This window comes from Scyliorhinus torazame, chromosome 2 (assembly GCF_047496885.1).
Source record: "Scyliorhinus torazame isolate Kashiwa2021f chromosome 2, sScyTor2.1, whole genome shotgun sequence".
Lineage (NCBI taxonomy): Eukaryota > Metazoa > Chordata > Chondrichthyes > Carcharhiniformes > Scyliorhinidae > Scyliorhinus > Scyliorhinus torazame.
Window position 1 is genome coordinate 166,823,802 of NC_092708.1, and position 16,052 is coordinate 166,839,853.

Genomic DNA, 16,052 nt, shown 5'->3' on the forward strand with positions numbered 1-16,052 from the left:
AGGTTCAAGTCCTGGCTGGGTCACTGTCTGCGCAGTCTGCATGTTCTCCCTGTGTCTGTGTGGGTTTCCTCCGGGTGCTCCGGTTTCCTCCCACAGTCCAAAGATGTGCAGGTTAGGTGGATTGGCCATGCTAAATTCCCCTTAGTGTCCATAAAGGTGGGGTGGGGTTTCGGGGATGGAGTGGAGGTGTGGGCTTGGGTGAGATGCTCTTTCCAAGGGCCGGTGCAGACTCGATGGGTCGAATGGCTTCCTTCTGCACTGTAAAGTCTATGAAAGTACATCAGCTCTACCAGTAATGAATATATTAAGCAGAAAATGGAATATTTTAAATTTTATTTACCCTTTAAATATAACCTTAGTGTAATCAATAAACAGTTGCCTCAATGCACACAATGTTTTGCTTATCTGTGTTTATTGCAATAAAATAAGACAACTAAAAACTTCTTTACAAAGTTATATCCACTTCTATTGAACCCAAGAGAGTATTAGTGTGTTTTTTTACATAGTGCTTATTTCCAAACTGTACTCACGTTACAGCACTGACTTCTATTAGAACAGGAAATAACAGTTCTAACACATCTGTTCTCCATTTGCGCAAGGAAAAAAAAATGAATAACCAGTCTTCCAAATTAATTCTGCCTCCTTTGAAAACTGGACAAGAGAAAATATTTCCTTCGCCCCAATTTTATGCCTCCTTTCCTGATGCTGGGCTACAATTTTAAGATTAGGGCAGACAATGCTCTGGCATTTGACCATGCAGTGCACCAGAGCAGAGTACAATGCCCTGCCCTCACCCAATGTCCACTTGTTCACTCTTCTTAGCATTAGTTAGGAATCATAAGCCTCCCAAGCACAGTGGTGCCAAGGTACAAAGGAGTGCACAATTACAGCATGACAGAGCTCAAATCACAGCACAGACCAGGGAAAGTACTTTTAAACAGCTAAGTTTGAATAGCTGGGCAGTTCTGCCAATGGTGATGCATTGTTTTCACATTTTTGTTGTCTTTTTGTTTTACTGCAGAGTACAAGCGTAAGGCCTTTGGATAAGTTACCATTGTATTAAAATTATTGTTTTTTGTGCAATGAACAAATGTTACTGTTTAGGAAATTTTTTGAAGAAGAAATAGTATCTGGTTTGAGTATAATCTGATTTGACAATATTCATATTGTTTCACAATTCTGGGAAAAATGTTAAACCACACACTGTTCCAAAAACTAGTCACTATTACATATAATCTCTTAACCAAGAATAAAGTTCCATTTTTAAAAATGTATTTGACATGGAGAAGAAACATTAAATATCAATAATGCAAACATTTGGAAGTAATGTTACCACTGTGTACGAGTATTACAACAGAATGTTTGAGGAACACAGCAGAATGCATTAATAGCGCCCATGACGTAAGTTTTATACTATTGTGAAAATATATCCTGCATAAATAAAGCAGTGTCTGATATTCCAGTGCACTGGAACACCTATTTGCTGCATCACAGTAGTGAGGCCCTAATTTTAATCAAATCCACTCTTGCCAACCTGCAGAGGGAGATGGAGGAGAGCAGAAACAATTGAAGGGGTACCCATCACCCTTTCACCTGCAAGAGGCATATGTCCCAGCAAGACACAAAAAAGGTGCGTTAAATAAAATCAATCACATACCTTCCAAAGGTTAAGCCTTTCTTTAAACACAACTTGAAACTCACACTGTAACAGCATTTTCAAACTTGGAAACATTTAATCGTGTAAAATGTTTAGCAAATCTCAGCTCCATTCAATTATTCCCTATTCCAGGCACTCACTTTTAAGCTATTTCTCTTTACGGAAAAAGTATTTCTAAATCTGCTTTCATCCCCGATCCTTTTGATGGAGGAGACATGCTTTATGTCTCACTGAGAGGTCATCCACCCCCTACTCTCTAACATGGTCAAACATTTACATTTAGCAATTTAGTAGCTGCCTAATGAAATCAACTACACATTAAAGATTAGATTTCAACAACTCTACATTCCCAATACAAAACGTCATCCATTAGACATAACTGGAAATTCAGCATGACCTATAATGGATTTTCCATCAGGGATGAAGTAGTACCTGGGGCCAATTGAATTCTTTGCCAGAAATCCCAATATGCACTACGAACAAGAAAAGTTAAACTCTGGGGCTGCAAATTTGTGAAAGCTACCCATTAGAGCAAAGCACATTCAAATGATGATTGCACACAGAAAAATATAACAGATGCATGTCTTTACATCAGACTTTGATTTGATTCAGAAAGGCACATCACATCATTCAGTTTCAGATACACTAATATCTGTGTGTTCATCTTCCATATTCCATGGACAAAATAAGGCAAACCAAAATGATTGAGGTTGGGTTGGGCTGGGGGTTTTGGTGGGTGGGGGGTCGTTTGTGCACAGTGGATTGCTGAAAAGGAAAAAGGTAATGTCTGTCCTTTTATCAAATTTCCATCATGCACCAATTTTCCCTTAATATCACAACTTATTTTCAGCACACAGTGTTCTTGTATTTCCCCATTCCAAATTCTTCTTTGTTTTAAAATTTAGAGTACCAAATTCATTTTTTCCAATTAAGGGCCAATTTAGTGTGGCCAATCCACCTAGCCTGCACATCTTTGGGTTGTGGGGGTGAAACCCACGCAAACACGGGGAGAATGTGCAAACTCCACACGGACAGTGACCCAGAGCCGGGATCGAACCTGGGACGTCGGCGCCGTGAGGGAGCAGGGCTAACCCACTGCGCCACCGTGCTGCCCTCAAATTATTTTCTTTTAATTGATCCAAAGGCAATACTAGAGTGCAATCCCACAACCAGGAGTAAAGGAGGATCTTAACCAAGTAGACAATCTCCATACACAAAACTGAAAATTACGTCGTTGGGCTATTTAATTATTGGCCAGTTAGTCAATCTCTATCCGGTCTTGATCTGGTGTCCCCAAACTCACTTCCAACAAGATACTTTGACAGCATCCTTAGCCTACCTGGGATACGGTGTCCAAACCTTCATCTTCCTAATTTATCAAAAGTATTAAATTCATCATCAAGTATAGAAAACTGAAGGGTGAACTGATCATATTATTTAAGGGAAGATATAGTGTTTCCTCTGGTGTGGGAATCAAGAACAAGAAGAAATAACTGTAAAATCTAAACAAGATCTCTCTCCAAAAGGCTTTGGATTCAGGGATGATATAAAATTTCAAGACCAAGATCGAAAGATTTTTGTTATACGAACGTATTAAGGAACATAGAGCAAAGACAGATAAATGGGGTTGAAGTAAAGAATAGCCATGATCAAACTGAATGGTGGGGAAGGCTTGAGGAGCTAAGAGGCCTTCGCCTAATGTTCCTAAATAGGTGATATTATTGACATCTGCAAAAGTTTGTGAACATGGTTTGGTTCTTTGAGGTAACTCCAGTGCTATGAAGTATTTGTACAGCACCCTGATGAACCCAAAACATATTGTCATAAGGATGGAGCTATAGAGCAAAGATTATTTGCAATAAATATGCCACCATTGGTGATACAGATTCTACTGTAGACTGTTTAACTGTACTAAATTCTTGCCCCAATGGGTGTTGATACTGCACAGTAATCGCAAGGGCATAAATCAATGCAACCAATCAATCAATTCTTGGCCCCCAAATTTTGCTTGGCCCTTGTTGGCGATCTTCACTGTTTTAGAATAACTGGCCTAAATAAAATCCCAACATTCAACTATATGATATCAAAGTTTCTTGGTCTTCTGACCATGTACTTATGTCTCATTGTTCTCCTGACTAATGGCTCAAGAGGGTCTAGTTTTAAGCCATGTGGTTCATTGGCAGTAAGAAATGGTACAATTTTCCTCTACAATTTAGGCTACCACGGGTGATTGCAGCTCTCCATGTCAATCCATTTTTGGTGGCCCCTGCCCTCCATGTCAATCCATTTTTGATGGCCCCTGCCCTCCATTTGCTGGCACCTACCCTCCATGCCAATCCATTTGATGGCCCCTGCCCTCCATGCCAATCCATTTGATGGCCCCTGCCCTCCATGCCAATCCATTTGCTGGCCCCTGCCCTCCATGCCAATCCATTTGGTCTATAAAAGAGCATCAACATTACTGCACTCTGTAATTTCATGGACTCCTATAATTAGGTACCTGATGTAGACTTCAGGGAGATTTGTCCAGCCAAGAATATCATTACATCAAAAGCTTCCTTTTGAAGTGGGCTAGGAAAAGCAATAAGATTTTACATGCATTTTAAGATTTGACCAAAAGAAAAGCATCACTTCAGACTTCAATTTTAACAATGCTGCACCCCACTTACAATGGTCACCACAGTTTGTTAAAAGAAAGGACTTCCTGCAATTAATACAGATTTGGAAACTTAGATGTAACTTTTTCATTTCCTATATACAAGAATATCTAATATTCAATCAAAATGAAACATATGGAGAATAGACATATAAAGCACACTGTCAGTAGAACATTTTCTCCCCTAATGATGTATGGGAAGAAAAATGTCCATGGCTATGTTATATTTTTGTACATATATGTGTGAAAAGCAAAATGTCGTCAGTAGCACAAAAATAAATAAAACAGGAAATAGTAACAATTTTCCCCAATAGCTTCTTTCGACTTAGCCATGATATGTGGAAGATAAATGAAGGGCACTGCCACTTGTGTTATAGACAAGCCTTGTTCTAAGCAATCTTCATTTACTGAATTACCAGGATTTTACTGTATGTTATGGGCGAGACACTACCAGGGTTTCAAACAGCAACAGCGAAAAGCAGTGTTGAGCTTCTAAAATATTGTGCCCAAGTAATCAGAACAAGCATACTGTTGTTCTTAAAGATTTTCATAAACAACTGTTGAAAGCTTTTCAAAGTTGTATTATTTTACACTTTAAAAATACCTTCCCTGCCCCCAAATTAAACCTATATGTGGAATTATGAGAAAATGCATGTATAGAAAGAGATTTTATGCATTGCATTTCAGAATATCTGAAAATTAGGCTTCTGTATGCTTATTGTACAGGAAATTGTAGTAAAATTAGTCCCCGGGAAGAAATGATAGTGGATTGGGTAGGAGAGTGGGAGAATATTTTTCTTCAACAAAGTTTGATTTACAGAGAAAGCCTTCATTGAATCTGGTGAAAAGGGGTAACTAACCTTTACATAATGATTTGCCACGCTATTTACATCATTTACTTTTTACAGGTGCCTGATAAAAGCAGAAGAGACCTGTAGTCAACCATGTGAAGAATGACTCATGCAGTAGTCCAAAATGGAAGAGAACAACAGGAATTAGCACAGCAATGTGCGCTAATAATATAAAAAGGAAACAAAATCTCCAATATGCACATTTTCTATTGTTCGTGTTGTTTGAGACCCAAATACTGTTAATTGCCACAGCAACTCCTTTGGCTCTGCTGATTCGTTTCCTGAAGATTCACCCCTCGATTTCTGGCAGCAGTTGCTGGATTTTGAGGATCATTTTTTGGCATTTTCTTAGCTGTGAGGAAAACAATGAAATGCAATTAGTAACATGGATAAATAGCTTACTTCGAAAGATTTGTGCTGCAGCATTTGCTGTATACAATTAACTTATACAGACAACACTTGACCTGCTAGAGAAGCTCAGTATATTTTCATATACAAATTAAAGCAGCGGACATATTCATGGACAGATTGATTTTGAGAGGTTAGGGTTCTCATTCCTTTCTGCGTTCATGTATTGCTTTACCACATATGTGAGAAAGGATTAATCTAATTCAGTCCTTAGTCAATGCATTTTGGGATAATAATATGCTGCTTTCTTTCAGTACAGTAATATTTTGGTCCCAACTACATAAGCACCGAGCTGATATCCCCATGCAGCATTGAAACTTTGCACATATCTCGTTTGAGTTTTTTCCTGAGCAAAGACTAGATCTTGATTAAGTAACATACACAGCCATTACCTATTTTTAAATCCATGCTTTTTAGTGCGACACTATGTGCACTATTAAAGAATATTTGCATCGTGAATCTCAAATGATTCATCACAAAAACAGCATATAAAGCCATTCTCTTTGCTAGAATGTTAGGCGTTTGGAATTCAATTCAGCGTGCTAAAGGTCACTTCATTTAGGACACAAAGTCAGAAATGAGAGATAGAAGATGAGAGAAATTGGAAAAAAAAGGTTAATTTTCACTAAATTCAAACCCAGATTGGAGTTGAAAGGATGATGTACAGAGAAGTTGGACAGATTGGGCTTATTTACACTGGAGTTTAGAAAAGTATGGGGTGACTTTATTGAAGTATAAAAGACCCTAAACAGTCTTGACAAGGCGGGTGTGAAAAGAAAGTTTCCTCTTGTGGACGAGTCCAAAACTAGGGGGCATTGTTTTATGATGAGGAGAATTTCTTTTCACTCAAGAGTTGCCCGACTTCGGAACACTGCCTTAGAAGGCATTGGAGGTGGGGGTCACTAACCATGATCTTAATGAATGGCAGAACAGGTGCAAGGGTCCGAATGACCTATTTCATATGTTTGTACGATGCCATCTTGACCCAGAGATTTTCTGACCATTTTTGTGGAAAACCATAATGTACAAACCCTATTGCAATCTTCAAAGAGTTAACCTGGAAATAATAAAATATAGAACAGTTCGCCCACCCCAATTTATGTTGCCATGTTGTGAGTCAAAGAACATGAGGGTACAAGTTATACAGGTGGTCTTCTGATGTAGTGGGTAGCATCCTGCCTCAGGTGCATTCATGACACGGTCAACAGGTTAAGTATCAACACCAATGCAACGTGGTAAGAGTAGGAGAGACTCCTGGTCAGCCATGCTTAATGTGGAGTGTGACCCTCAAGCTATAAGGCTCTGGCGACAGGCTAGCAACGTCTTCCAGGAAAAACCTTGCTATGAGAGCAGATTTTAAAAAAAAATCATTTATAATATAATCTTTATTATTGTCACAAGTAGGTTGAGGATAGCACGGTAGCACAGTGGGTAGCACTGTTGCTTCACAGCGCCATGGTCCTATGTTCGATTCCCAGCTTGGGTCACTGTCTGTGTGGAGTCTGGACGTTCTCCCTGTGTCTCCGTGGGCTTCCTCCGGGTGCTCCAGTTTCCTCCCACAAGTCCCGAAAAACGTACTTTCAGGTGAATTGGATATTCTGAATTCTCCCTCTGTGTACCCGAACAGGCGCCAAAATGTGGCGACTAGGGGCTTTTCACAGTAACTTTGCAGACAGTGATCCAAGCCGGGAATCGAACCTGGGACCCTGGCGCTGTGAAGCAACATGCTAACCACTGTGCTACCATTACGGGGTGTGGGCATCACTGGTTAGGCCAACATTTATTGCACATCCTTAGTTGCCCTTCAGAAGGTGTGGTGAGTTGCCTTCTTGAACTGCTGCATTCCTTGAGGTGTAGGTACACCCATTGCACTGTTAGGGAGGGTGTTCCAGGATTTTGCCCCAACGACAGTGAACAAACAGTGATATATTTCCAAGTCAGGGTGGTGAGTGACTTGGAGGGGAACCTCCAGGTGGTGGGGTTCCCAGGTATCTGCTGCTCTTGCCCTTCTAGATGGTAGTGGTCGTGGGTCTGGAAGGTTCTGTCTCAGGAACCTTGGTGAGTTATTGCAGTGCATTTCGTAGATGATACACACTGCTGCAACTGTTAGTCGGTGGTGGAGGGTTTGAATGTTTGTGGCAGAAAGAGCAATCAAACGGGCTGCTTTCTCCTGGGTGGTGTCAAGTTTCTTGAGTGTTGTTGGGAGTTGCATTCATCCAGGTAAGTGGAGAGTATTCCATTACACTCCTGACTTGTGCCTTGGAGATGGTGGACAGGCTGTGGGTAGACAGTTTGTGGGGGGTCAGAAGGTGAGTTACTCACCATAGGATTTCTAGCCTTTGACCTGCCCTGGCCGCCACAGTATTAATATGGCTAGTCAAGTTCAGTTTCTGATCAATAGTAACCCCTAGGATATTGCTTGTGGGGGATTCAGCGATGGTTATGCCATTGAATGTCAAGGGGCGATGGTTAGAAGGTCATCGATGAAGTAGCTGAAGATGGTTGAGCCGAGGACACTACCCTGAGGAACTCCTGCAGTGATGGCCTGGAGCTGAGATGATGGACCTTCAACCACCACAACCATCTTCCTTTGAACCAGGCATGACTCCAACCAGCGGGTTTCCCCCTTGCTTCCCATTGACTCCAGCTTAGCTAGTGCTCCTTGATGCCATACTCAGTCAAATGCTGTCTTGATGTCAAGGGCAGTTACCTCTCACCTCACCTCAGGCATTCAGCTCTTTTGTTCATGTTTGAACCAAGGCTGTAGTGAGGTCAAGAGCTGAGTGACTCTGGCGGAACCCAAACTGAGTGTCCGTGAGCAGGCTATTGCCATGTAAGTTCTGCTTGATAGCACTGATTTTTAAAAAAATATTTGTATTCGCCTTTTTCACATTTATCATCAAATTTACACCCACCAACAAATAATCAACAATAACAAATACAATGGCAATCCCCTGGCCAAAAATCCCTTTATCCCTCCCAGCCCCAAACAGCTCCCAACATTTTAAATACAAAACACCAAAGAAAAAGAATCAGGAATCCACCATCAACGCTTGATAGTACTGTTGATGACTCCTTCCATCACTTTGCTGATGATGGAGAGTAGACCAATAGGGCGGTAATTGGTTGGGTTGGATTTGTCCTGTTTCTTGTGTACAGAACACATCTGGGCAATTTTCCACATTGCAGGGTAGATGCTAGTGTTGTAACTGTACTGGAACAGCTTGGCTAGGGGTGCAGCAAGTTCAGGAACACAAATCTTCAGTACTATTGCCGGAATACTGTCAGGGCCAATAGCCTTTGCAGTATCTAGTACCTTCAGCCATTTCTTGATATCACGTGGAGTGAATTGTATTGGCTAAAGACTGACATCTGTGATGCTGGGGACCTCCGGAGGAGACCGAGATGGATCATCCACTCAGCACTTCTGGTTGAAGATTGTTGCGAATGTCTCAGCCTTGTCGTTTGCACAAATGTGCTGGGCTCCTCCATCATTGAGGATGGGAATATTTGTGGAGCCTCCTCCTCCAGTGAGTCGTTTAATTGTCCACCACCATTCACGGCTGGATGTGGCAGGACTGCAGAGCTTAGATCTGATGCGTTCGTACTGGAATCGCTTAACTCTGTCTATTACTAGCTGCTTATGCTGTTTGGTACACACGTAGTCCTATGTCGTACCTCATTTTTCGGTATGCCTGATGTTGCTCCTGGAATGCTGTCCTGCACTCTTCATTGAACCAGGGTTGATCCCCTGGTTTGGTGGTAATGGTAGAGTGGGGGATATTGAGGCTGAATACAATTTTGCTGCTACTGATGGCACTCAGTGCCTTATGGATGCCCAGTCTTTAGTTGCTAGATTTGTTCGAAGTTTATCCCATTTAGCACGGTGGTAGTGCCACACAACGTAATGGAAGGTATCCCAGATGTGAAGATGGGACTTTGTCTCCACAAGGACTGTGCGGTGGTCACTTTTACTGATACTGTCATGGACAGATGCATCAGCAGCTGGCAGATTAAATCTGCCTTCTGCAGTACTAGGCGCAGTGCAGGAAGAGAAAAGAACGTGCTATACAAAGTAGCACAGGATTTAACCAAACTAAATGTGCCTCTTTTTTGAAAGGCCGGATTCAACGTTCTATATTTTGTCTTAATGTGAACACAAGTGTGAACATGGACTGTGAGAGATGTTTGAAGGGAGAGAATGGCATTACACACATTATCCACCAAACATATGTTATTTATAGCACTGCCATCTTTGTAGCCATTGTACCAAGCCTGGTGAAAAGCACTTGAAAACTTGCACTCAGGATGCCAAGGGGCTTAAGGGTTTTGGCGAAAGATTTGTTTTTCTTTGTTTGACTTATTTTAATAACCATGATAGAAAAAGAAAATTTGTATGGCAGAAGAGGAAAGTGTAGCAGCATGAACAGAACCTTGATTGATGGACAGGAAGCAAAAAAATGAGAATAAACGAGCATTCCAAAACTGCTAGGATCACTGATATTTTCATCATGTTACATATCGATGATTTGAACTTGCGTGTAGAAAATACAAACTTGAAATTCCTTGGCAGAAAAATAGAAGTTTCCATGAACAGTGGAGAGGATTGTAATGGATTTCAGAGCAAACAGGTTAGTAAAATGTTAAACTGCCCCTTAATTGGAAAAAATTGGGTACTCTAAATTTTTTTTAAAAGGAGGGAGATGGAGATGGATGTGCCTTTTGTGGAAGTAGGTAAGATATGTTCAAGAAAAAAAAATGATTACACATCAAATGGAAAGACACTGAAGGGTGTCGATGAACACACAATTGCCTGAAACAAGTGCTGGTGAACAAACCCATAAATGAAGGCCAGTAGAATGTTATGTTAGAAATATAGACTATTTTAACACCCTGCACGTACACAGAGGTAATGATGAATTCATACTGAAGAATTCATACAAAATGTTGGTTCAGCCACAAATAGAGGCTCACATGCAATTTTCAGCACTCCATTATAGAAAGAAAATTATATCCATAGGAAGTGTAGCGTGCAGATTCTTGAAAAAAAAATTTAGAGTACCCAATTCATTTTTCCAATTAAGGGGCAATTTAGCATGGCCAATCCACCTACCTTGCACATCTTTGGGTTGTGGGGGCCAAACCCACGCAAACACGGGGAGAATATGCAAACTCCACGCAAACACGGGGAGAATATGCAAACTCCACACGGACAGTGACCCAGAGCCGGGATCGAACCTGGGACCTCGGCGTCGTAAGACTGCAGTGCTACCACTGCGCCACCATGCTGCCCTGTATAGTGCAGATTCACTAGTATGATGCCAGAGATGGGACAAGACAGTTGAGAGGGAAGTGAGATCTAGGCCTATATAGCAGAGAAGGCGGAGAAAGATTTGGTAGTGCTTTTTTTAAACAATTATGAAGAGTTTTAACAAAGTGAGTTCAAATAAGTGAGTAGGAGAGCAAAGTATTTCCTCGGATTGATGTAGTAGAATTAATTTATATTGTTACTGAGAATAAGGGGTGGGTTTCGGAGAAATTTCTTTAAAAGAGTCTAGAATAACTTGTCATAGGGAGTGAGAGACAGGATCTTGCTTCTTTTAAGGGAAAAGTTAACAAACATTTCAAGCAGCGGAAGATAAATAGTTATGGAGAAAGCATATGACAGTGGGATTAGTTTTAGATTGCCCAAGACAGTGAGGATGATGGCCTGAATGGCCACATCATGGCTGTGAACAGCTCTGACTCCAACTACACAAATATGCTTTCCAATCTTTAAATGTTCAAAATCAAACTTACAAAACTGTAAAATAAATTCAAAATTACAGCTGAAAATCTGAAATAAAGCTACAATTTGTAAAGATGCTCGGCGGGATTCTCCGTCTCACCAACCGGCCAATGGGGTTTCCCATTGTGGGAAGCCCCACACCATTGGGAAACCCCCAGGCTGTCGGCGCAATGAAGAATCCCGACGGCGGAGAATCCAGCCCACTTTGTTTTTGCTTGGAAAGCTGTAGAACATTACAATGTCGTTGTCATCAGTTGCTCAAAATGAAGATGATGTCGGACAGACTTCATGGGACCTCAGGTGAGTCAGCAGGTAAATGCTGGAGCCACAGGTCTTTGGGCAAAGAGGACAAGAGTTGCTCTAGGTGGTTCTTGAGATTCTGCTCTTTCTCCTTCTGCTTTTGTTGCTTCTCTGCAGAAGATCTTATGTGGTCAGTACTCAACTGTGTTGCAGTTTGATGATAACTGGAATTGTTTGAAGATGTAACTAGTAGAGTGGACAAGGGAGACCCGGTGGGGATGTGGTTGATTTAGACTTTCAGAAGGTTTTCGATAAGGTCTCACATAGCAGATTACTATATAAAGTTAAAGCGCATGGTTTCGCGGGTAGTGTCTTAAGTTGGATAGAAAGCTGGTTAGCAAACAGGAAGCAAAAAGTTCGAATAAATGTGTCTTTTTCCGATTGGCAGGCAGTGACTACTGGGGTACCGAAGGGATCTGTGCTAGGACCCAACTGTTCACATTATATATTAATGATTTGAACAAGGGAACTAAATGTAGTATCTCCAAATCTGCAGATGATACAAAATTGGGTGGGAGGGTGAACTGAGAGGAAGATGCAGAGGTGCTTCAGCGGGATTTGGACAGGCTAAGTGAGTGGGCATATACCTGGCAGATGCAGTATAACGTGGATAAATGTGAGGTTATCCACTTGGTAGCAAAAATAGGAAGGCAGATTATTATTTGAATGGGTGTAAATTGAGAGAGGCAAAAATCATAAATCATACCATTTTTACCTCTAAACCTGATTATTCCAATGCTCTCCTGGCTGGGGTACCGGCTTTCTTTTTATTTCAGAAAATAAATAAATTTAGAGTACCCAATTCTTCTTTTTTTCCCTAATTAAGGGACAATATAGCATGGCCAATTCACCTACCCTGCACATCTTTTTGGGGTTATGGGGCTGAGATCCATGCAGACACAGGGAGAATATGCAAACTCCACACGGACAGTGGCCTGAGGCCGGGATCGAACCGGGTTCTCACCGCTGTGAGGTTATCCACTTTGGTAGCAAAAATAAGAAGGCAGATTATTATTTGAATGGACGTAAACTGAGAGAGGTGGATACTCAGCTAGACCTTGGTGTCCTCGTGCATCAGTTGCTGAAATTAAGCGCGCAGGTACAGCAGGCAGTAAAGAAGGCAAATGGTATGTTGGCTTTCATAGTGACAGGATTTGAGTATAGAAATAGGGATGTTTGACTACAATCGCATTGGGCATTGGTGAGGCCACACATGAAGTATTGTGTGCAGTTTTAGTGCCTTTATCTGAGGACGGATGTTCTTGCTATGGACGGAGTGCAGCGAACGTTTACAGGCTGATTCCTGGGATGATGGGTCTGTCATATGGAGAGACTAAATCAGTTAGGATTGTATTCATTGGAGTTTAGAAGAGTAAGGAGGGATCTCATAGAAATGTATAAACTTCTAAATGGATTAGACAGGGTATATTCAGAAAGAATGTTCCTGATGCTGAGGGAATCCAGAACTAGGGGTCATAGGTTGAGGATAAGGGGTAAATCTTTTAGGTTGAGGTGAGGAGAAATTTCTTCACACAGTGTGTGGTGAATCTGTGGAATTCACTACCACAAAAAGTAGTTGAGGCAAAAACAGTGTGTAATTTAAAGAAGGAATTAGCTATAGCTCTTGGGCTAAAGGGATCAAGGGATATGTGGGATCAAGGCAGGATCACGGTATTGAACATGATTATAATGAAGTCGGAGCAGGCTCCTCCTGCTTGTTTTCTCTGTATGTTTCTATATATGGTCTAGCGCCTCTTTTAAAACATGCATTTCATGTCCTCAACAGCAGAATAATGCATATAGCTAGGATTCCGTAAAGGACTTGCACTGAAGTGCAATTATTAGTTTGTCCGTTAAACTAAAGCAGATTCTATGTTTTAAACTAACCAACTTGCATTCAGATTTTGTGCATTCTTAATCCAGATCTAAGTCAACAATAAAAATATTACAATCCAAAACACTGTACCTATTGCGAGAAATATATCATTGACATTCATTGCTGTCTTAGCGGATGTCTCCATGAAGAGCAGACCACAGTCGTCTGCATATGCTTGTGCTTCCTGAAAAGCAAATCAAAGGAAATACATATTTAATGTATATTAATTGTCTTTAATTGTATGCAAGTGGTGGGCATTGACTGGGGATTTATCTAAGCTTCTGTAAACTGCCACAGACAATCTGGTTTTGAATTAGGTATCTACTTGCAGTGTGTAATTCTATAAATAAATAGAAAAGCGTATATTGATTCATTTCAACCATAGAGCAACTGGTTTTTGAAATTAGAACATGGCAGCAAAGAATTGATGCTCAAAGGTGAAGGTTGGAAGCTAACAAAAAAAATTACTCAGACAACTAAAATCCTGGTAGGCATGGAGGCTGAACCATATGCCCAGTGAAAGACTGAAACGGACATATGGACATGGGTTGTGTTGCTACCAAAGAGGAAACTAGGTACAGTCTTGGCACTGTCACTTCTTACAGAAGTAAAATCAGAAGGAAACATCTTTTGAGCTGGACTCCCTTTAGATGGAAAGTGAATAAGCTTTGGAGCTTCTATTAAGAGTCCTTGGATAAATTTTGCACGGGCGGTACGGTGAACAGTGGTTACCACTGCTGCATCACAGCGCCAGGGAACGGGGTTCAATTCCGGCCTTAGGTGACTGTGTGGAGTTTGCACATTCTGGGTGCATGGGTGTCTGCGTGGGTTTCCTCCGGGTGCTCCGGTTTCCTCCCACAGTCCAAAGATATGCATGTTAGGTGGATTGGCCATGCTAAATTGCCCCTTAGTGTCCAAGGTTAGGTGGGGTTACACGGTTATGGGGCTAGGGCAGGGGAGTGGGCTCTTTCAGGTCGGTGCAGACCCGATGGGCCAAATGGCCTCCTTCTGCACTGTAGGTATTCTATGATGATTAATTAGTTGTTTATGAGGCATGTTACACTTTTATAAGATTTCGGAAAACGGACTTCCATGGAGGAATATATCATGAACTTTAACAGATTGTATAAAGGAATGACTAAATTCAATTTGGGGATTCCTGGATCAGTACAAGCATTTAAATTGCTGGATTAGGTTCCGATCTTTCATATGGATAAGCTCCTGGTTCAAACTAGTATTTGGTTTTCGAAGATGGGAGACCACGTTCTATCAGATATATGCTGCCTTGAACATTTGAGAAATAATCTGAGAAATAATCATTTCCTACAGCTTTTGTGGAAATAACGGGACTTTCTGTGGTGACTCAAATAGTGTCATGTTTCAAAACGTTTCAGGTGTTGTATACAGATATCCAATGCTCATGTAGAATAAGGATGAACGTACTTTTAGCAGATCTGGCTGGCTATTACTGCAGAAGACAGAATTGAAACACCAATAATAGATAAATGAATCCCTGAAATGCCCAAGGAACAGTTAATAGGTGTATCCCAAGTATCATTATGCAATGGACTTCAAAAAGCAGACAGGTAGGATCCTCGAAATGCAAATGATGAAGAGAATTCTCAGGAAGAGGATGAAAATAATGAAGAATCCGAGCAAATTAGTGGTCATGAAATGTTTCTGTCCTGTTATCAATGTGTTAGTGCTGAACTCTTTTGCTGTATGTATGGGGATTTATAGATTAAAATGTTGCAAGTAGCGAGGATTGATCAAGGTCAAGAAATACAAAATACTTCATTTAGATTTGGTGATGTCAAAACACTGAGGGCAATAAGAGTTATAACTCCGTGTAAAATGGCCAGAGTAAGTAATTTTATAAGTACTGATGTCTTTAATGGTGTTGGGTAAAACGTTGATGAAAAATGTACAAATGAAACTTGACACGGGCATAAGACAAATGTTTTTGGAAAGTCAATGCACCTACAGTTTATCCAATCATAATATTATTGTACCCCTTTAACAAAACCTGGTGTTTCTCTTTAGAGTGCTAGACAATTACTATTAGCATCAGGTAATAAGAATCAGATAAAAAGCAAATGATCTTAAAATTACATGCGCAATTTTCTCAACCGACTTGTTCAAAGCTAAAAATCCTGCTAAAAGATGCAAGAGTGTCTAATGAAGAGAATACGAGGCTAATAAAAGCAGTAGTTACCATGGATCTAAAGATAAGGAACAAAGGCAGCAATGTTTTCATTCTACATTTTATGTAACCTGATTTAGCCTTTCTACAATAATACTTAGTGGAGACAAAAGGATTATTACAGACAAAATCATGGCGAAATGGACAAAGGTCAGACGTCGCCACCATCGGAGAATCTGATTAATAATTGGAAGGGCACTTGTCACTTGCGTGTTTAGAGACATGCCTGAAAGCAAGGACAACATGGTCATTACCACCATAGCTGAAAATCCTTTCAGCAATGGACTCTCGAAGAAATCACGTGGTGATCAAT

At 40.8% G+C, this 16,052-nt stretch overlaps 1 protein-coding gene across 3 annotated transcripts in view; it reads right to left on the reverse strand.

Moving 5' to 3' along the window:
* Positions 1-395: 395 nt before the first annotated feature.
* Positions 396-16,052, reverse strand: part of rab5b (RAB5B, member RAS oncogene family) — a 149,380-nt gene continuing 133,723 nt past the window's right edge. For all 3 annotated transcript variants that reach the window (XM_072479356.1, XM_072479342.1, XM_072479350.1), the window contains 2 exons: positions 13,627-13,720; positions 396-5,516 (listed from right to left, as the gene is read on the reverse strand). In XM_072479356.1, coding sequence (XP_072335457.1) covers positions 5,404-5,516; positions 13,627-13,720 — 207 coding nt within the window. In that variant the 3' untranslated portion in view covers positions 396-5,403. The remainder of the gene's footprint in view (positions 5,517-13,626; positions 13,721-16,052) is intronic.